The sequence below is a fragment of the Chrysemys picta genome, chromosome 12, assembly GCF_011386835.1.
Source record: "Chrysemys picta bellii isolate R12L10 chromosome 12, ASM1138683v2, whole genome shotgun sequence".
NCBI classification, from domain to species: Eukaryota; Metazoa; Chordata; order Testudines; family Emydidae; genus Chrysemys; species Chrysemys picta.
The window spans coordinates 47857836-47881220 of NC_088802.1; the positions used below are offsets into that span (position 1 = coordinate 47857836).

Below are 23385 nucleotides of genomic sequence, written 5' to 3' on the forward strand. Positions count from 1 at the left end.
CATGTGCTTAAGTGGTTCAGGACCAGAGGACTCACCACCTTGCAGAGCCCATGGAGTATAATATTTATTGAGTTTATGATTTCTACTGTATGCCCCTTATTGACCATCTATCACATTACTTGTTAACATTTAGAGCTAAATTCTACTCTCAGTCATAACCCCATTAAATGTATTGTTGGTTGCACAGGTATAATTGTCAACTAAGTTTGGCACAAGCTGTGTACCATAGAGCTCCATATTGACCTCAAATGTGCACATGCTTATGTCCATCTATCTGGTATACAGAGGGCCTGATCCAAAGCCCATACTGGTTGAAAATCCCATCAGTTTCACTGGGATATGGCTCAGGCCCAAAGACTCCAATCCTGGGGCTCTGCCTGGGTCCTCCAACATGAGTCTGATGGTAGGAGCAGGACCTAAAGGCCTGATCCAATGGGAGTCTTCTCATTGACCTTCAGTGGGGGGATGGATCAGGGCCTAAGAGGGTGTTAAGTCACTTTAAAATATACTCTGATCTGTGATACCTTGTTTCTAACCCCCTCCTGACCCTAAACAATAAAATAGATGATGACTGAAAAAACACCTTTATTCAAATGCTGTCAGCTCTAGGTGCTCTCTGTGTTGGGTCCGCACTTTCTTCCTGGTTCTGTCTCCACAGTCCTCACCCCTGGGGCCGTGCATCAGTGCATTTTCTTTCTTCCTCTGTTTGTTTTGTTTGTTTGTTAGCCCATGTGGTTCCATCAACCAGCCAAGAACATGGCAAGATTCAAATATGGGCTGGACATTTATATGGATAACAAGACTATCCAGTGATATAATAGTTAATACTAACAACAATTTTACATTACATTACATCCTTCCCCTGGTAAACAGGGCAGAAACTAGTCTCCTCTATTCCCCTCTGTCATTTGCTGTTGCTTCCATCTGCTCTGCGGTGTGGAGCTTGACTGTTCTGCCCAATTCTAAGAATTCTTCTTAAAGTATCTCTTGGGCATCCTCGTTTCCTCACACCAGATGGTTTGCACTTGACAGCTTCATGTGGGAGACTGTGTTGGCATCCAGAGTACATGTACCAAATATATCCAGTGCTTCCTTCTGATTCTTGTGGAGATGGGCTGCTGGTTGGTGTATTCTTGGATCTCTTAACACTAGTTTTGGAAGGGATACAAAACCTCATGCCTCAGGGTTTAAAACAATCTCTACTATTAGGAATTAGGCTCAGACCTTCATATGGGGCCAGATTACCCCATGCCTGCCTATTGTGGGGTTTCTTGCACCTTCTCCTGAAGCATCCAATGCTGGACGCTATCAGAGATAGGATACTGGACTAGATGGACTATGGGTTTGATCCAGTAGTGCCATTCCTATGCTCATCTGCTCTAGACCTGAATCCAGTTCATTGGCTGCATTCAGTACCGGAGATGTCTGCAGCTGATCAGACATTGAACTCGCCAGTAAAAACAGCTGTAGACCAACGTATATTTGAAAAGACATGGAATGGAGTTCTTGTCAAAGAAAAAAACCTGGCTGAAATATTTTGAAGGCAGTTGATTTTCAGGTGTTAGCAAGAAATGGTCAGCTTGATGTACACGTGCTCGAAAAATTAAACAGGAAACTTTTTTAGGTTGGTTTTTTTAACCACAAACAAGCAGGACTGCATCATTTTAGAACATTTGACTATTTTAGGATTAAACCCTCAACAGTTCCCACATGCACATACTGTAAATTCTTCCTTGTGCACTGAACTTTTGTTATATTTCTAATTTTAACTCAACGTACAGAGATGAGTGGGAATGGCTCCAAATGCTTTCTGGCTTGGAATCGGTGGAAAGTGTGGATCATGCTTCAGACTGCCCTACTCCATCGTTCTTCTATGAGCTCCAGATGGCAGTGAAAGCTCTCCTCAAACAGATCAATCTACCTCTGCGACAGGTATTATACTTTGTGGTATTTATCACCTTTTTTTTTTTTTCAACTGGTTCTTGGGAACATGAATGAAATCTAAAAACTGTATCTATTTCTACTAGTGATTACATGTTAGAGTTGCAAAAGCAAAGCAAGCAGAAAGAGTTTAACTAGGGTTATTTTCAGTGTGTTGGCAATATCAACCGGTAAAAATCACCTTTAGGATACTGTGCTTTCCTGGAGTCTTTGAATATATGGGTCTAAAACACTCAATCAACAGGGCCAGTTTTTCAGTAGTCTTCCTCATTTGCATTTGCAGGCACATGCCTTTGTATTTGTGCAACTGTCTGCATTGTCAAAACAGGCACTTTTGTACACACATCAAGCAGTAAGGTGTGCCTTTATCCAACTTGCAAAGGCAAATATGTGTTTGCCTATGGCCATGGAGAATTTCCAAATTCCTGTGGCTGCACCTGCAGATATTGTAAGCACTTATAAGAAGATCAGTTGAAAGTTTGGCCCAAAGTATACTACTGAGTTTAAATTCTTTTACATCCAATGGAAATTTGGTGCTTCTGAAAATGTAGCTCCAGTCTTCCAGAGATTGAAATCCTCTACCCATTGAACAGGGATATCATAGGCAGGAGCAGTGCAAGTCCTAAATATATGGAGATATACACCTATCTGATAGAGCTGGAAGTGACCCTGAAAGGTCATTGAGTCCAGCCCCCTGCCTTCACTAGCAGGACCAAGTACTGATTTTTGCCCTAGATCCCTAAGTGGCCCCCTCAAGGATTGAACTCACAACCCTGAGTTTAGCAGGCCAATGCTCAAGCCACTGAGCTATCCCTCCCCCCTTCTACACAGTAGATGAAATCCTGGCTCCACTGAAGTGAATGGCAAAACGCCCATTGACTTCACTGTGGCCAGGATTTCACACAGTATCTCAACTGAGATATCGCCAGTTGAGGTGAGAGCATAGGTGAGCCTCCATAGCCCAGTCAATCCTTGGCCTCTGCTGATGCTGCTATTAAAAATGTCCATTAGGGCCAGCGGCAGTAGTGGAGACCTGTCTAGCTGAAACTGGACTGAGTCCCAACACAAATGTATTTCACATAGGCCGTTAAGCAAGCCTATAGTGTGTTTATAATTTGTGTGTCACTCACACAACGCTGCATGAAGTAGGAATTTACTGCGGTTATACAACAAAAGACACTTCTCCAATTGCGCCCAAGCCATAGGAGATATGTGTCCTGTACAGCCCCTGCGAGAGACTCTGGGTCTTTAACTTAGGCTATAGCTGCTCATTCTTTTAAGTCTCCAATTCAGTCCCTGGTGAGTTGACCAAGATAGCAGATGCACAGTTCTATGGCCCAGATTGCCTACCCTTTACTTACACGTGTGAGCAGTTGCTCACGCAAGTATTCGCCCTCACTTTAGTGAGGCTGCTTGTCTAGCAATATACCACTCATGGTGAGTGAGGGTATCAGAATCTGGCTCTATGGCAAACTGCAGAATAAAGCAAATCTGGGCAGGTAAAGAATTTGCTGGAGAAAGGGTAGAAAAGATTAAGAGAGAAGCCAAGCTCTGGCTGTGATGCAAGAAAAAAATTAAAAACCGTGAGACTAATTCTTATTCGCAGGAAGGTCACTTTACCTGCTCTGGCAATGTAAAAGAGGCCTTGCAGTGGAACTATATTATTGGCATAGTCACTTTAAGGCCTCTTTACACATCAGAGAGGTGTAAAGTGGCCTTAGTGTCAATGAATTTAGTCCAACTTTTCAATGAAACTTTTTCTTAATACTGAAGGGCTGGGTTTAGGCCCTACTCAGACCCTGTGCCCATGCAAAATCCCAATAAGACCTAAGTACATCCCAAATTAAGACTTTCTCATAGACTTTAAGGTCAGAAGGGACCATCATGATCAACTAGTCTCACCTCCTGCACATGGCAGGCCACAGAACCTCACCTCCCCACTCCTGTAATAGACCCCTAACCTCTGGCTGAGTTACTGAAGTCCTCAAATCATGGTTTAAAGACTTCAAGTGACAGAGAATTCACCATTTACACTAGTTTAAACCTGCAAGTGACCCGTGCCTCGTGCTGCAGATTTGCGGACACTCCCTCCAATTTCAGAATCCTGTGCAGGGCTCCATGCTAGTGGGTCCCCAGGCAGGACTGGAGAGCTCATGCCAAATTATTCACTTTTTAAAAAAACTAATGGAGTTCTGCTGAAGGCAGTGGGGACTGGGCAGAGTGTCAATCAGAATGCAATTTGTTCTTTAGGCCCCAATTCAACCACGCACTTCAGCACATGCTGAGCTCCATCGCCAATCAATGAAGCACTTAAACACATCCTTAAAGCATGTGTTTAAATGCTTGGATGAATGAGGACCGTAATTGTGGATTAAGGAATTTAATTTTGGATTCAACAAAGGTATATAAGTGTTGTTGTTATTTATTATTTGTATTGTGGTAGCACCTACGAGATCCAATCATGGCCCAGGATTCCCTTGTAGCAGGCACTGTACGAATATCGAACACAAAGACAGCGTTTTACATGGCAGCTACACAACAGCCTTCATCCAACTACTATTTGTGCCGATTTCCCTTCATGCAGCACTTGCTAAATCTTTTCAGTCCTGTGTCGGGTGGGGGTGGGAGGGTGGTCGCATATTTCTCTTAACCAGTCCTAAATTGAATCTTAAAGGCTTTTAATTGAATCCATTTTCATGTTTTCACATAATTATACAATCATAATCTTGAAAAGCATAGGGCATGTGATCATTTTCTGCCTAATAAGAAACATAAATGTTGTTTTCAGGGGGGTTGTTTGTGTGAGGAGTTTTTTTTAATGTGAAACATTACAGCTTTAAAGCCTGATTTTATGTAGCGACATTAACCCGAGTTTAAGTCCCCCTAATATTTATGTTTTATAAAAATTCCGAGCTTGATGTTGTGCACGTTTGCTTTAATGTTTTATATCATTTGGGGTGTTGTTTATATAAGTGCCATGTTGTAACTCTCTCCCACTTCTTTCCCCGCACGTGTCCCTCTGCAGGCTAAGCACTTCCGTCTGTATACACAGGAGGTGTTGGAACTGGGTCACAATGTCTCCTTTCTTCTCCTGCTCCCCGCCTCAGACGACGTCTGCACTGCCCCAGGACAGAATAATCCTTACACCCCACATTCAGGATTTCTTAACCTCCCTCTTCAGATGTTTGAACTCGGTATAGTAGCTTGCTTCACCTAGAAATATTAACCCAGACTCCTTATAATAAAATCACAAAGTTGTATCTGTTTTCCCCCTTGTCCCAGTGGAGAGTCAATAAATCACATGATGGCTTTGGCAACAACACTACCTATAACTGTGTACAAGTTATAGAAGGAGCATAGCGGCTGGAATATATACTGTAGCCGTCATTATTGAAATGCAAAGCATACAGCAAAAGCCCACAGTTATCAAGCATAAGCCCTAGTCTATTATGGAGGAGGAGGATGCGGGGGTGGGGGGGGGTTATACTGCTCATAAGATGCCAAAGCTGATATTCTGAGGGCAGCCACAAAAATGTCTTTATTCTGAAGTGAGGTTGGCGTCATCGTGGAGAAGAACTAGGTCCATGGACAGATGGAGCAGTTTTCTAGTGCAGAATTATTGCTATAGATGATCCTACTCAGGGCCTGAGACCCCAGTGCCTTAAGGATGTTCAGAGCTAGATTTCACACATCAGGCCCATCTCTTTGCTCTTCATCCTGAAATATCAAAGGGCCCAATGCTAGTGTAGGGATGCAGCAAAATCCCCATGGTGAGGCGAGGAAGAATCCTGCATCACAGCCAGTTCAACCTGCCTGTCCCACTGCAGTGCATGCTAGGGTGGCATTCCACAGAGCAGGGTCTCCTGGCTGACTGACGGCGAAGGAAAGGATGCTCCTGACACACCTTTCTCTCAGTTCCCTCCATGGAGCGGAGAGGGGCCGAGGAGGGGAGCAGCCCAGAGGATCTCACAGTAGATTTCAGAGAGGGGATAAGAGAGGCAGCTACTGAGCCTGACACATTTGCTGGAGGAAAGACACGGGGCAAAACCCAGCCCTGCACTCCTGGCCTCTTTCTGTTTCCTCCTTCCGCCCAGTCTCCCTGGAGAGGAATGGGAGAGAGGAGCAGCAATGGGCAGTCCCTGAACCCCAGCAAAAGGGATAGGGAAGGGCAGGAAAGCGCATTGATGGTGGTGAGGGTAGAAGGGCTGCATAACTGAGTGTCGCTCAGGCTGCATTCACTGATCAAGGGGGGCTACATCAATTGTGTGTGCAGGGGGAGAGGGGAGCTGGTATTAATTGGGAAGGGGGCGGCATTAGGAATTGTGTATGGGGCAGGTGGGGAGGCAGCATGCACTGAGCGTGATAGGGAAGAAGGAACTGGATAGCAGGAGGCTATGGGAGGTTTGGAAAAGGGAACCCCTGCTTGGGCGTCTCCTGGGACACCAGATACAGGAAGAGCTATGCCTGAAGCATGGTCTGTTTGGGGGGTAATTGGACAGAGACCTCCCCTTCCTCCATAGCCCTTCCTGAACCTGGTATCCCATGAGAAACCCAGGCAGGGACTCTCTCTCCCAAACCTCCCAGGAGCTGGGTAAGAACATTGGTTCCAAATGTTGGAACAGCTGAACATTGTTGCATGTTTGGCCCAGAAACAGAGACCCATTTTTAAATATAAAATTGTTTGGAAGGACATTTTCTCCCTGAGCGAGTCAAGTAAACCAGACTTCACTCTGTAACAGGCCTCCTTCCCCTCACTGAATCTCTACCAGGCCACAAAACTGATTTAGTGGCGAAAATTTACACATCAAAAAACATGAATGTTGCTTAGGGTGCAACACACAACAAATCACGCATGTTCCGCAGTTTGGTCATTTGTCCCATGTCTCAGTGGTTCGGGCCACACATTGGCACGCTTGAAGGTAGAGATTTATGAACACACTGTTAGCTGCAAGATAGAATATAGTCATGAAACAATAGCCCAGGTTCAATTTCTCTGTTTTCATTCAAATATATAGTGGGTGTGAATAGGGTCGCACTTTTGAGTCTAGTCCTGTACAGACAAGGGTCTTGTAACAAAGCAGCAGAAGGCAAGGAGTGTGAGAATGCAACAGATTGAACTATAAGGGGGCAGGATGTCCTGAGATTACACTTTATGCTATTTGTGATTCCAAAATAAAGAAATCAAGCATTCAAGTCACAGGTGTGTTATCCTCGGTAATTCAGTTGAATCCCCAATTAAATCTATTTTGGGTTCTTATCCCAGCACCTCACAATCTTTAATATATTAATCCTCACTAGACAAGAAATTTTATCCCCATTTTGCAGATGGAAACTGAGGCCGAGGTAGGCTAATTAGCTTGCCCAGGGTCACATAGGAAGTCTCCCCAGTGCTAGGCTAGGGCTCTAACCACTGGACCATTCTTCCTCGTGGATTCAGTTCTGCCTTTGCTAAAGCTGAGTCAATTCAGATGCAGAGCGGGCTGCTCACCGCTGTTTTGACTAGGGTGGAGCTGTGTTCTTTCCCAGGGGGACGTACAGCTGTGTTATTTCCTAGGCAGTATTCTAAAGTGCCATTGGAGTCAGTGTTGTGGTAAAATAACGGATCAGACAGGTAAGGAGAGGGTAACTGAGGATCTAGAGTCAGGCTCTGGGTACAGACCATGTTGCCCATATGAGAGGGGAGAAATGAACTCGATTTGCTTAAGTGCATTCACATTGGCTGAAATTCCCCCCTGGCCAGCGGGCCTGTACACCACTTAAACCTCACTGTGTGGTGCATAGGTCCTGGTCAGGAATGAATCTTGTGCACACCATGGATTAGTCATAGACCAGGGTGAGGCAGTGTAGCTGGGACCGCTTGCTGCATGAGGTAAGGAAATGGTGATCGCTCCTATGGTGTTCTGGGCCCACTCCTCGCTGCCTAGCGAGGCTCCGGTGATGAGAATGTGTAATATAGCGGAGAGAATAACAATGAACGCTAAATTTTACTCTTTGAATAAAAAAGTAACCAATCCTATGGCCGAAAGCAGATGACACGTTCTCTCTGATTCATTACATACGTCTCCCCAACATTCTATAAAATGGCTGTGTTTCACATCGAAAATATTAGAAGCTTCCATTCCCCATTAGCTGGTGGCTACCAAATATATAATTGCAAAACCACAAAAGACTATGTTGAAGTAACATTTGTTAAAGTAACATTAAAGGCTCTGCCTTAAAACCACAAAGGCTAGAAACTTCAGCGCTGAAGCTGAAACCACGGCTGTAATTCACTCAAGAGTGCAGCACATATGGCATATATGCTGTAAGACCACACACTGTTCAGACTAGATCTTGGCAATATCTAGGCACAATGAGGGGAGAAAGCAGAGCTTTCTCCATTTTCTGGGGTTCTTGGGTTCAGATTAGACATCTATTGTTTGACGAACAAAGTTGTTGTAGTTTGATTTCCTATTTGTTCTGTCATATGGTGTGCAAAAGAGAGAAAGATATGGGGTGGGATTTTTTCATTTCTATTTTTATATTTTTGATTGGAATACAGGCACAACTACCCCTACCTCTAAGCCCCCTGCCAAATGATTAACAAACCATTCCGTAACAAGACAAAAAGTACCTCACCTGCCATACCAAGGTATGTGCTATATGACCGAGTTTAGTAAAGTACCAAGGAAACTTGAGGTCCTCCAACAAGTTGTAGGGGCAGTACCAGGTCCCCAGTAAGCAAGAGGTTATATTCTGGGTTCCCTTTTTTCTCCCTATGCCTGAGTTTTCAGGGGATGGACTGTTAGAAAGACCCCGAAAAAGCATAATTGTTCTGCCCAAATTGTGTTATTTTCTGAAATACAGGGTATGTAACTGCCGTGATCGACACTTTAATTATTTCCCTCAAGTTAGCCTTGCTCGACAGAGAGCAGGCCTGCTCAAACTGCTGTGTCCACACTCACTCCTGTATGGCACTGGGACTGGTAGGGACATATCCCATGGTTCTTTGCACTGCAGTAAGCGCTCCGAATTCTCTGTCAGTAAATTGTGGGTGAATTTGTATGTCCTTTTTGGGCAGAAGAGGAGAGTTGTGGGAAGGCATTGGAGGACTAAAGTTAAAGTTATCAACATCATCAAGGCCATGTATAGAGACGTGAAGTTCTCTGCAAGGGTGAATAACTGTCAGTGATCGGGATGTGGGCGGTCATGCCCAGTGGTTAGAGCAGGAGTCAGGAGTCGTAGGCCAGGCGCCAGAACCAAGGATCAGAGCCAAAATCAGAAATCAGAGCCACAGAGTTCTCGGAGTGAGGCAAGGCAGGAGCAGGGCTGGGAACAAGTGACACAGGAACTATCGCAGCTGTAGGCAAATGCTTTGAGCAGCCGCCTAACTGTTGCTACTGCTAGGCCTAAGAGCAGGTTTGCCAACTCTTCCAACCAATCGGGTAGTGTCGCCAAATTCATTAGGTTGCCCAGAGTCTGGCTGTGCTGCAGGCCCTGATTTCTGACTATTGAGCAGTTCTTTGTGGACACTGGTGTACAACAGGCCTGCATTTTATCTCCATTGTTGTTTGGCATAGCCGTAGGCTGGATAATGAAGCGTATTAGCCAAACGGACAATGGTATAGCATGGGTACATGGCAAATGCCTGGAAGACCTAGACTTTGCTGGTAATATTGCGCTTTTAAGCGACACCTCTGGAAAGCTGCAAGGATAGACAACCTGGCAAAAATAGCAGGCCAGGCAGGGCTCAAAATCATTTACACCAGAACAAACATCCTTGAAACCCAGACATCAAGTGAGAGGAGAATCAGGTCTTTATTATTTATTTCTGGTTCAACATGTTCCATCAAGAATTTTAATAATTGTCTAATTAAAATTTGTGTTCAAGAAGGTAAGGATTTCAGGGGCGGAATATAATACTAATTATTTTTTCTCTGTCATTTTCACAGTTCATTTTTGCAGTTACAAGGAGAAATTTATTAGTCTGTATTGCCGCCTTTCTGCTGTCATAGAGCTGGACTCTCTGAAAACCCAGCAGTCCCTAAGGGAAGCAATTTCAGACCGGGAAGTTGCTGCTGCCAAACAAAGACACCAGCAAGTTTTAGACTATATACAGGTAACAGTCTGTTTCTGAGTAGACCAAAGAGATGTTTAAGGTCTATAATTTGGAATCTAAAAGGAGACATCGTAAAAAGACTAGTGGTGTCAACATTTTGTTTTTTTATGGAATTCCAAACCCAGAGCACAATTTCTCAGATGGTTGCTTTTATAAAAGAGAATTTTTTTATGGATAAAATCAAATGACAGTTACACTAGAAGGTTATAAAGAAATGTCTCCATTTGGGTTATAGAACTGACTCTCCTCCGTGTGAGGGAAGCCAGTGACAAGCACAGGGCATTAGTCTGCCTCGAATCTTCTCTCTTATTCAAGGATATACATTTATTTCTCATTGGCAGGTTGCAAAGAAAAAAAATAAAAGTTATGTTGAGGGCACATGCTATAGGAATAGATCATTGCCAATAAAAATGATCTGAAGACAATGTGATGCAGTGACAACACAAAGAACCAGGCAGACAGGGGTTATCTGTGTGCTAGGGGTCCTTTACACCAGCGTGACTCTTGCAAACCATTTTGGTAACTAATACTCCCTGGTTGAAACTTATGACTCTTCCACAAAGCATTTATGGAGGTGGTCCATCTTCAGAACAGGGCACAGATCAACTGTACAGCCCTTACTCTCCTGCAACTCAAGCCTTCTCCAGTTGGAATATGGGCCAACACAACTGTTCACCCCCTCTGAACAGATTTGTGGCCACTTAAATCTACATAATTATGGATCAGCTGAGCATGTCTCTGCTGATCCTTGTCGTGCAGTCAAATCCACTTTTGCAGTAGCTTCTTTGGAGCTGCCTTGGAGCTTAGTGTTACTTCACACATGGTGGCATATCTCACTGTACTCCCACTTTAAAACTGCTTTCTTCCCAAGTCCCTCCACACTCTCACACTCAGAAGAGCCAAATTGGTCCTAGTGCATGAAACCTTCTGGGGCTGTTGGGGGAATGTATGTATTTTGCATGAAGGGTGAAATTCCCCCAGGAACTTCAGCAGGTCTCAAGCATTAGGACCAATTTGCTCTTCTGAGGATGGGAGTGGGAAGGGATTTGGGTGTGGCGGGGGGAGAAGCAGTTGCCAAGTGGCAGCGAAGTGAGACATGCCACCCCATGTACAGTAAAACTAAGTTCCAAAGCATCTCCAAAGAGGCCACGGTGTATGTATGAAATTGCAGGGAGAGCTATAGATGCAGCAACTGTCCCTGGTCCTCTGGGGTGTCTCAGTTCACATATATATTCTGAAGAAAACTCAGGAGAGTACTTTAAACCCCTGTGTTTTGTACTGAATTATTGTGAAAACGAATTAGCCTTGTCAGTTTTCCTCTCAAATGAAAACCAGCTGTATTCCACCTATTGGCGAAAATATCTCAGCCCACCACATACTGCAATCTTCAGTGGCGACCACAAAACCGCAAGAGCATTTGTGTGATCCCAGATCTAAGACAGTGTTGAAGTTACTACACAAACCAAACATTGTAAAGAGCAAAGGAGTCTATATAAACGCAGCTCTGAAAAGGAGTCAGAGGGCAGCCAAAAAGAAAAATGAAAAAATAGCAGATAAGGTACTTGGAGTCTAAACCAGCATGTTAGTAAGAAAAGAAATGTGTAGGCATATTCTCCAGCAATGAAGCTGAAATTGCAATTAAGTTATAATTTATATACTGAAATGCTTCAAATACTCTTAAACTGTATAAGAAGCATAGCTCGTTAAATGTGACTGGCCAAGTATCCCAGGAGACACCTTATAATGGTATTGGAGAGAAAACCGATTGGCTTTATGTTTTAGTGAAAATATTATCTCTCCTGCATGCAGCTAGGGGATGAATTATGGAATGGAAATCTAGATTCCTCCAAACCAAACGGGTGAGGAGCGTGCTAGCTGATCGGCCAATCACATCGACCTCTTGGAGTTACACTGAGACCTTGAAATGAGATGGGATTATCTTGTCAAGTCCCTTTATTTCTCTACAGTTTGAGGTAAAATAGGTGAAAAGCTCCACTTCTGAAGAAGCCTCTGAACCACCTCACGTTACACGAGGGGTGACATCCCAGTCCCATTGAAGTCAGTGGCAAAACAATCATTGACTTCGGTGAAGCCAGAATATGCCCTTGATTCTTATTGTATATACTGCTTGTTGCTTCTCTGCAACTGGGAAACAATCCTGATTTGGTGTAAGAGAATGAGCCTGGCACAAAGGGCTCAGGGTAGAATTCTGGGGTGCCCTAAAGAGTGATGCAAGTAACATAATGGGCCTAATTCTCCATTGCCCGGCGCCTTGTGCAGCCACTTGCACCAATGCCAAGCATCGGCAAAATCCTAGGGTAGCGTTGTACGCTCTGTGCCCTCACTTTGTGTTGGTGGAGAGGATGGTACAAGGGGCAGGGCAATGGAGAATCAGGCCCGATGGGTGCAATTTGCACTGCTGTGGCACTGAGTGTGCCACTTACACAACAACCGGGCAGAATTGGAGGTTAAGCAAGAAGGGCAACCAAAAGAGAGGATGTGTTGAATTGCAAGCCCTATGCAATCTTCATTTGCAGCCTCCTATTAATTGATTTCCTCACTGAAGCCCCATTCCATACCCCCGGTGTGGAAGGTACCACTCTCTTATGCACACTCACCGACTCCCAATTCAGCACGAGTTACTTCATTTTATCACTCAGACCCTTTCACTGACCAGCTCCCCCATTGCTCTTGGCATCACTGCAGAAAGTTGGCTACTGTGGCTTCAAGGCATGTCCATTTAAGCAGCTTTAGTGCTATCCCTTAGGACTCAGTCCTGCTTTATGTGAAGAGGCTGCCCTGGAAGAGATGTGGCAGCCCACGTGAAGCTCTGGAAAGGGACCTGCATCACAGGGATATTGCACCCACGGCTACATCCCTTCAAATGGCTGCAGCAGCATCTATTCAGTTGTCAAAGCACTTACATCAATTAAAAATAACCACTCCGTTCCACTATCAAAAGACATTCTTCACATTAAAAGGTGCCCATTTTCCTCTCTGCGTAGATGCTTAAAGTCACATCCTGCTATGGATTTATCCACACGCCTCCCGTTGCCGCAAGAGGAGTTCAGTGCATGGAACCATAGCACAGCTCCAATTAGTATTAATGAAATGGGGGTGAACTAGAAAGGCTTACAGGAAGAAAGCGGGGGCTTTCGGGCTATTGATCCAGTGCAGATGCTTTCCCTCTGTGCGTAATGAACCAGTGTGCTAGAGGTTTTGAGATGGGCATTTTCTTTTATTGAAACCAAAATAAAATCTAACTTCTGAACAGTGGCTCTGATGAAATACGTTAGGGTGGATTCTGTCCAGTTCTCAGCCTACAGCTGTGGCCTTCATTAACATTGCCACAACAATAATTAGCCCCTTGTCAGCTCACTCAACTAATGGGTAAGGAAACTGAACTGCACCTCAACTAGCCCTGCAGGTGGTCCCTTCGGGCCAGTTTTGAGGCCCTTTGGCCCAGTCGATGGAGAAGGTCCAAGGCCTATTGTCCGTGTTGTGCCTGTTTGGTAAATAAATGGAGGGCTTCATTCTCCAGCCTGTCACTTTTCACGTGCACTAAATTCTCACCAAGAGTTTATAAAACAGCAGGCTTGATTTTAATTTTCACCAGCAGAACTCCCTTGATTTCTGTGGCGTTCTCCCCCATTCCCTGATATGACACTGGGGCAGCTTAGAGCTGAAGCAGATCCACTCTTGTTAAAAGAGGAATCTAACTTACAAACCTGTCACTTCACTCTGTTTGCCAGCTCTCATGAGGAACACTACTGATCACAGACCTGAGCCAATGAGCTTTTTCCTTTGACTTCCATGGGCTTTGGATTCCACCCTCTGTGCTTTAAAAGTTCTACAGGAAACAAAAAAAAATTCCTATGTGAGCACAGGATCTCCAGGGATTTTTGGTGAAACGTCACAACTTTTGGTAATCATCATGTGAGTTAAAAGGACAAATTTAACCTTTGAAGGCACCCAAAGAGCTCCCATTGACTTGAGAAGGAGCTGAAAATCCAATATCCTGCCCTACGCTTCAGTTTTCTTCTAAACATCCACTGTGATTTCTACAGGTAGAGCCCTGCAAATCCGCGGATATCTGCTTTATATCTGTGGAAATCTGCATCTGCGGATGAGGTTGCATTGTTTACCATCTTTGCGGATCGGGGATCAGATGCAGATCCAAATTTTTGTATCTGCGCAGGGCTCTAACAGTGAGATAGGGTGCTGGTATGAGTGTGGATGTGGATACATATAAAAGGTGGAGTGCAGCTCGTGGGTCAGATACAAGTTAATTTTTGTGGATCAGAGGTGGATCCAAGTTTTTGTATCTGTGCAGGGCTCTACCTATAGGAAACTGCCAGTTGCTAATGGCTAGGCAGATGGCCATCAGGCTTTACTGTTATTAATATTTATAATTCATTTATTTCTTTACAAAAAATCTCATCCAATTATTCAGGTGGCTAGTCTACACACCATGTTGTACTTTAAAAATCTGTTCGCCAGGTTATCATCCCCATAACTCTGCAGAGTATTTGTCATACCTGCTTGTTGATGTTCCTCAGGGAGCAATCATGTCTCCCTATATATACATATATATTATATGTGTGTGTGTGTGTGTGTGTGTGTGTGTGTGTGTGTGTGTGTGTGTGTGTGTGTGTGTGCAGCGCCTAGCGCAATGGAGCCCTGGTCTGGATGGATTAGGGCCTCTGGGCATAAACGTAAAATCAATAAAAGTAACAGCATAGGTCAGATTCTGTGCTGGCTTGAATACTGTGTAACCCCTTTGGAGTTCTTGAGAATGGGGAAAGTCAGTGGGAATTTGGCTTTCCATGTTATGGGCAAGCTTAGAGAGATAAGGTGGGTAAGGTAATACCTTTTACTGGGCATCGCCAAGACCTGAAGCAGAGCTCTGGGTAGCTTGAAAGCTTGTCTCTCTCCCCAACAGAAGTTGGTCCAATAAAAACTATTACCTCCCCCACCTTGTCTCTCTAATATCCTGGGACCAACACAGCTACAACACTGAGAAGAGGGCAAGATTGACACTTTGCGCAATGTGCCATCTTGTTCCCCTGCAAGGGCCACCCACATTGCAGTTCACAGTGTAGGTGGAGGTCCCCATGAGGCCACTACTCCCCTGCGATACAAATGGGCAGAGATTTTGCAGAGCCTTGACTCCGGCCTCCCCCAATATGTATTGATTTAGGGGAAGGGGTGAGAGAGAGAGTGACTGTCTGTAAATTGGTAGTTAGGCCACTGGCCTGGGATGTAGAAGACCCATGTTTAAGTCCCTGCTCTATCTGATTTCAGAATGATCTGGGATGAACAAGTCTGCTCTGAATCAGGCACAGCAGTTACGTTGGGTCTCTAACATTGCCGTCTGCTGTAACCACCAGGTCACGCTCATGCATGCCTACGTCCCGAATCAAAAAGCTCAGGTTTTGAGCCAAAAATGGACATTTTGACATAATTCCGTTTTCCTGAAAATGTTCCCAAGTCTTGTTTTCATTCCAATGCGAAACCAAACCAAACTTTCAAAACCTTGAGAATTGCCATGAAACAGAATTGTCATCCTCGAGACAGCCTAAGCATGGGCCTGGGCCTGAACATGGACCCAAACCCCTCGAAGCTGGTCTGGTTTTGAACTCCCTTGCTTGGGCCTATCTCTCTATGCTCTGTTAATGGCGCTATGTAGATTTATACCCTGGCTCTATACATCGTTTTGGTTAACATTAAATAAAAAAATATATATGTAAAAAGAACTGACAATTTCTTTATATTTTTAAAGAAAACCAAAATCAATACCTTCAGCATTGAGTGATTGCAAATTTCCACTGTTTTTGTTTGTCTTTTCTTTTTTCCTTTCTTCCAAAGCAAATTGACGAGATCTGGCGTGAAATGAGATGGATCACAGAGGCGCTGCAGTATGCCAGGTACAAACAGCCGGTGGCTGGCTTGCTCGTAACAAAGCTTGTGGACCTGTCGGAAGAGCAGAATCAGAAGAAAATAAATTCAACATCCTCCCATCTAGATTGTCTTCCATCACCACCACCCTCACCAGAGTCCAGGAGCCAGAGGAGAAAAGCCCTGAGTGGTAAGAGAAGGATTTTTTCCCCCTGAGTAGAAAATCATCAAGACGGCCCCTTGATCTCCCATTTACATCGGGAGCTAGTCTGTGATATTTTTTCCATGCCTGTCTAGGTATTTTAACAATTATTCAATTTTATTTTTTTATTTTTAGCTTTATTATTTAGGCTGACAGGCTGGGTACGGTAATCATAGATTGGGGGGGGGGGGGGAAGAGGTATCAAATTACAGTGCCTTCCAATACCTACTTTCAGGGTTTTTTTTCTTGAACGTTCACTCTCAGTATAATCTCAGAATTATAGAAATTGCAGATGGAAAAACCATCTATTAGCTCAGTCTCCCCAGTCACCGCAGTATCATTCCCGCCAGTTCTCCCTTCCCCTCACCATCAATGGTACCCAGTCTTCTCCTTTTTCCTCGGTCTCTTTTTTCACACCACCCCCCTTCTTTCCCCACACATGGAATGCCTTCCCCAGGCTGGCAGCCTAGACATCACCTTCTCTGCATTCAAGTCCCTGCCTTTGGACCTGACCCAACGCCCAGTGAAGTAAGCAGAAGGACTCCTTTTGGCCTCAGGGAGCAATGAATCACTATCGCTCCCATTTTCTGCAGTGCCCTCAAGAAGTGAACCAGACAATACAAACCAATAAATACATGCGCAAATGCGCACACACACGTACAATATTGAAGCAGGGACTTTCAAAGGGACCTAAGAAAGTTAATGGGACTTAGGCACCTCAGTCCCTTGGGCTTCTTTTGAAACCCCAGCCGGAGTACCTAATGGTTTGGTACGAAGGTTTTTATCTACATGCGTTTGGGATGGCCGCTTTACTCACAACCTGTCCTCTCTTCAAATGCCTCACCCCTGAGAAGGAAACTTTGCAAGATGAGCCTTAGTTTCCTGGCCCACTTAGGGGATTTTTCTATAACAGGGCAGGGTATGGCCTATAGCATGCCAATGTTCTGTTCCCTTGGTTCTGTTCTTGTAGCCAAATGATTTGGTGTCACAGTTATGGGCCTGCTTGCACCTCTGGCCCCTATCTGGGCTCCATCAGTGCTCCACCCCATCCCCATCCCCTTGGGTGTTAAGCCTCATGCCCTTACCTGTCTTGGGATGGAATTCACAATTCTCCCACTCTTTGACTGGGATCTGGGTACAACACCCTGTCTATGCCAACTGCTTATTATCATGCAAAACCCACTGGATACCTGTGTCTCTTCACTTCAGGAGCCTGTGACCAGTGAAATAGCAACCAACAGCCTTCTTAAAACAAGTATGTTTATTAGTAAATGGAACAAAGCATTAGAGAAAATGGTTTCAAAACAACAAATAGAGAAAACACAAAATTAGTCTCATCTAACATTATACTTCATTACAAGATTAATTAAGCTAGCTTGCTTCTTGAGTTACAGGAGTAAAACAGACCCAAAACATAAGAACAGCCATACTGAGTCAGACCAATGGTCCATCCAGTCCAGTATCCTGTCTTCCAGCAGTGGCCAATGCCAGGTGCTTCAAAGGGTTCAGATCCATCCCCTGTTGCCCACTCCCAGTTTCTGGTGAACAGAGGCTAGGGACACTCAGAGCATGGTGTTACATCCCTGCCCATCCTGGCTAATAGCCACTGGTGGACCTATCCTCCATGAACTTATCTAGTTCTCATGCCCTGTTAACAACATGGGTCCTGGCAAAGAGTTCCACAGGTTGACTGTGTGTTGTGTGAAGAAGTACTTCCTTTATTTGTTTTAAACCTGCTGCCTATTAATTTCATTGGGTGACCCTAGTTCTTGTGTTATGTATAGGGTGACCAGACAGCAAATGTGAAAAATCGGGACGGGAGAGGGGGGTAATAGCAGCCTATAATAAGTAAAAGACCCAAAAATCAGGACTGTCCCTATAAAATCGGACCATCAGGTCACCCTAGTTATGTGAAGGAGCAAATAACATTTCCTTATTCACTTTCTCCACACCAGTCAAGCTTTTATAGACCTCTTTCATATCCCCTCTTTATCATCTCTTTTCCAAGATGAAAAGTCCCAGTCGTTTCTCCTCATATGGAAGCTGTTCCATACCCCTAATCATTTTAGTTGCACTTCTTTGTACCTCTTCCAGTTCCAATATATCTTTTTTGAGATGGGTCATCCAGATCTGCATACAGTATTCAAGATGTATGTATACAATGGATTTATAGAACAGCATTATGATATTTTCTGTCTTGTCATCTATCCCTTTCCTTATGATTCCTAACATTCTGTTAGCCTTTTAGACTGCCGCTGCACATTGAGCAGATGTTTTCAGAGAACTAGCCACAATGACCCCAAGATCTCTCCCTTGAGTGTTAACAGCTAATTTAGACTCCATCATTTTGTATGTATAGTTGGGATTATGTTTTCCAGCATGCATTACTTTGCATTTATCAACATTGAATTTAAGCTGCCATTTTGTTGCCAAGTCACCCGGTTTTGTGAGATTCCTTTGTAACTCTTCACAGTCTGCTTCGGACTTAACTATCTTGAGTAATTTTGTATTGTCTTCAAATTTTGCCACCTCAGTTTACCCCTTTTTCCAGATCATTTATAAATATGTTGAACAGCACTGGTCCCAGTAGAGATCCCTGGAGGACACCACTATTTATCTCTCCATTTTGAAAACTGACCATTCCGACCCTTTGTTTCCTACTTTTTAACCAGTTACTTAACCATGAAAGGACCTTCCCTTTTATCCCATGACTGCTTACTTTGATTAAGAGCCTTTGGTGAGGAACCTTGTCAAAAGTCCAAGTACACTAACTCGCTTTCTTTTAGCAAGTCCCAGAGCTCTTGGGACCCAGTCTGGTCTTCCCTTGCCTTCCAGAGAGTGTATCTCCCTTAGAGCTGTGTGAAAAGCTGATGTTTTGTTTGGCTGGCAGTTCTGAAAAATGAAAATCAAACAATCGTTTTGGGTCAACCTGAAATAAAAACTTTTTAAAATTTTTGCCTAACCAAAAAGTTTGCTTAAAAAATTGTTTCAGGTCAAACAAAACATTTTATTTGACCCAAACTAAACCTTCTGTTTCAGTTTTGAGCATTTTTAAAAGGTAGCTGTGGTAAATAAAATTGAAGGAAATTTCAAAACAAAAAGTTGTTCTGACTGGAAAAATCATACAGAAAAATTTCACCCTGCATTAGTCTCCCAGAATCTTCCCCTTCTCGGGGAAATTCCCTTTTCTCAAAGCCCCATCTTCCCTGTGTGCACCTGAGCCCAGTTTCTATATTTTATTGCTCAATGTTTTTTGTTGCAGGGCCTAGCTGTGAAGACTTCCTTTGGCCTCAGACTGGTTTTGTCCAGTCAGTCAGTCAGACCATCTAGGAGAGAGCCCCTGCATGGGTTGCTCCATTGTTTGGCATTTAGACCCATTAATGGCTTGCAGTCACTGGTGCATGAGTGTGAGAGAGTGTGCTGAAAGTGTCTGCTCCTCTCCAACATACCAACCCTCCAGTTCAGGAGTCCCATACGCAAAACACATTTTGGCGTACAGGTCGATACTAATCACTGAGCTGCCCCACATTCATAGCCATCGGGTTTAAGGCCAGAAAGGCCCACTAGATCACCTAGTCTGACCTCCTGTATATACCAGGCCACCAACACCACTGCATGCTAAATCCAACATATGCATTATATTTGGACTTTACTGTATTTGATGCTGTACTTGGGAGATAGTCTGGCCTGTGGGGATGGCAATATTGGCAGTTCTGGTTTCTAATCTCTGTTCTGCCACTTGCTATGTGGTTGTGGGCAAATCATTTTGTCTCTCTGCCTCAGTTTCCGCATCGGTAAAGTCAAGATATTAACCTGCAGTAGCTATCCCAGAGGGCTATAATGTTTGTACAACATATATGCAACCATATCAATGCTAAGTATTCCAGAATTAAATTCATCCTTCTGCACATGGCCAACACAAGACCTATGCATCTCTGAGGCCCTGTTTTGAGGACATACGTGGTGCACTATCCCTGGGCTGGGCTGTACATGGGTGAATTTCATCCATGATGACTAAGTCCTGTGAACTGCAAAATATGAAATACAAGCGGCTATGGAATAGTGAGCCCAGGATGTATCTTATCATGTCTGAGGGTTTTAGTGCTCCACAGAGGCATCAAAAAACACTTCAGAGGTCAATTGTTACATGTTCATCTTGGATCATATTTTCCGCCCATCCTTTGACAACTCTCTTTTTGCACTATTTCTTTCCTATGCTCATCTGGTTTTGTATTGACGGAGCAGCTGACTTTTTGAGCCATTGGGTTTAATTGTTGTTTTCAGATGGCTCGGTGTCCCAAGTGATCCGAGATGGACCCTTTAAGAATATAAAATTAAGCAAATTAGTCAAATGTTATACCCACTTCATCGGCTGCTATCGCTGCTCTGAATAGCTGGAAAATTAAATCGATGAAATAAATGGATTGCAGCAAAGAAAAAAGGAAGCAAATTAAATGACAGTGCCTGTTTCATTAATAGAATAAGGACTTTGGGGAAAAAAATAAATCACTGTTCTGCTGAGCTGTCATTAAGCAATGAGTTAATGACATGGTAGAAACAAAAGCTGCAGATGCTGCATGGAACAACTGTCACGGCCTTTTTGGTCATAATAATTTATTTTTACTTCTAAATGGCAGTTTCCTACTGTCAAGAAAACCAAATAAATCTGCTCCTATTAGAGTAAAAGCAAAAAAAAAAAAGAAAAAGCCCAAAGAATTTGGGTGGAAACTGTGGCCTTTATAGAAGCATGTGTCTCTGACTTTGATTTAATCCATTCTATATTAATGTTCTCCTTTGATTTCATGGGCTCTCTCTAGGCCAATTTCTCCTTTGAATAACATGGTGCAAATGCAGAATAATCCTCTTGGATTAGGTGGAGATACTTAGCATTAACACCATGTATCTAACAGCATAATGTGTCCCCGAGGTGGACCTGATTCATTATTGCCCTGCACCTTGTGTATGGTCATGTATACCAATGCAAGGTGAGTAGTGGGTACTATTTTATACCGACACTGTGCTTGCTTTGTTCTGGTGTGACGGACGACCCCGATAGAGGGCAGCAGAGAATCGGACCCATGATGTCACATCCACCGTTATTTACATTACTACAGAACTTGGCCCTGATTCTCCCATGACAAAAGAACGGCAATGACATCAGTGCAGGAGCCAGTCTGAACTTTGATTAATAAATTCACATGTGGATTAAATTTGTCAGTTTGGGACTTGGATAAACATTCCTTCAAAAGGGCAGCCTTTGCTCATGCAGCTATATATCTTTTATCCATGCCTGTTAAAGACCTGTAAGGTCACATCCTGCTCTCGATTACACAGGTGTAAATCAATGAACTGCTTAACAGAGAACAGAATTTGGGTTATAGTTTCTCAATATCCAAAATTTCAGTCTCCATGAAATTCCGTTGGAAACTCAGAAAACAAGATGACTTCAAAATTTCCTCTCAACCCCAATTCTTCCCCTTTGCTCACCTCCCGTCACTTCATTAGTCGTTTCTTCCCTTCCTGTTTCTTACTGTGACGTTATCTCCTCGCTAGCATGCCCATCAATCCACCACAACCGTCTCCTCTTTGCTACTGTCACCTGGCCCCATGGAAAATTCCACAACGGAAATACACAGAGGTTGCCAGAAGCATGTCTGATAATCATTTTGCTCCCACGTTAAGAAAATATATTAAGTGTATTAAGCAGTTCTTTTAAGTGGGGCTGTGTGTCAAGTTAGTGGTTATTCGGTTTTAATGAGCCTTCTATTTTCAGATTCCCAGCCCTGCTCGGACGAAGAAGGCTGCTCTGAAGTATTTCTTCCAACCGACAGCGACTATGATTCCAGTGATGCATTGAGCCCCAGAGAACTGGATTTGGTTTATTCATCCTCACATGACATATCCCAACAGGCAGTGGGTGGCCTGGGCGGCAGTGCACCTGATGTCCTCCAGATCCATGATATGAAGCCTCACCTGACTTTGAAAGAAGACCCGAAAGGGGGAAGTGACTTGGATGCCGATGCTGAATACTGCACAGAGTACATGAACAGTCTGACCATGGGAGGGTTCACGTCAAAAAGCCTGGACAAGACTTCCAACTCCAGGCAGTCTTTGAGTTTCTTGGGGAAAAAAAAAAAGCTAGGGAAACATCAGCACTATAACTACTTCAGCCGGCACCATCGCTGGCTGCGAGTGCACAGTGAGACGCAGCCCGCTTCTCTTTCCGAGGGCGTGTACACACAGCATCTCACAGGAGCCACGGAATTATCACAGGAGACTACCTCCAGCGAGCAAATAAGGATCCCCGTCGATGGTCCTCGGAGCACTTTCTTACCTCATGCTTCGAGCCTCCCAGAAGATGGGAAAGGCAAGTACCATGAATCGAGGCAGAATATCCGTAGGATATATGTGGAGCCCTACAAAACCACGTTATTAGGCGAAGAGGGCAAGCCTTGGGCGCTGAGCATGCAGTCCGTAGAACGTGGAGATTTGCACGATGCCACGGGACAAGAAATGGGTTTGGATGATCAATCAAATTCTCCCATCTCTGAAGTATTCAGTAGCACGCTTTAGGAGTTTGCACTAGGTCATTGCACTGCCTCGCACCGCCCCCAAAATGGCATTGTGAGCATTCTGAATTAGGACCATATTTTCAAAACAACCTTTAAAATGCAGATCCTTAACTGGCATCTCGTTCCACTTACTTTACCAGCTGACGATCTGGCCTTATATGGGTATTCCCAAAAGCGCATGCCAAATCACTTGCATCTGCAATTTTGCAGGTGTAAATAATAAACATTTACCATCTAACTTAATGCTGCATGGTGGCAAATCAGGTAGTTAGGCATTGAAATGTGCTTAATTACTCACACAAATGTCTGGGCATGCAGAATTTCGGGCACATATGATTTTGCCTGCAAAATTTGGGGAAGCTGGTTAAAGTCACTTTAGAAATGTGGTCCTAAGCTTTTATGAGGGGTTTTTTTTGTTTGTTTGTTTGTTTGTTTTTTGCTATAAATATTTCCACTTCCCAACATGCACTTTGTGTGGATTTGGTTGGTATACAAGTAAAGCACTGAGTGCTCTGGTGAATGAAAATGCCACAGCTTCTGGCCATTACAGTGTCTCGATCACAAAAAATCAGGGCCAACTCTAAACACTGGCATAGCCCAGTACAATTGCTAGCACTGAATGCTTTGTTTCAAAGGCTTCAATTTAAAAGAGCATAAATACCAACTTATTCTGC

General features: G+C 43.9%; 1 protein-coding gene across 2 annotated transcripts in view; it reads left to right on the forward strand.

The window, feature by feature from the left end:
* The window catches only part of ANKFN1 (ankyrin repeat and fibronectin type III domain containing 1), a 222155-nt gene extending 198984 nt beyond the window's left edge, over positions 1-23171 (forward strand). For both annotated transcript variants that reach the window (XM_065563524.1, XM_042841026.2), the window contains exons 15-19: positions 1782-1932; positions 4967-5135; positions 9873-10039; positions 15908-16127; positions 21913-23171. In XM_065563524.1, coding sequence (XP_065419596.1) covers positions 1782-1932; positions 4967-5135; positions 9873-10039; positions 15908-16127; positions 21913-22712 — 1507 coding nt within the window. In that variant the 3' untranslated portion in view covers positions 22713-23171. The remainder of the gene's footprint in view (positions 1-1781; positions 1933-4966; positions 5136-9872; positions 10040-15907; positions 16128-21912) is intronic.
* The last annotated feature ends 214 nt before the right edge of the window (positions 23172-23385 follow it).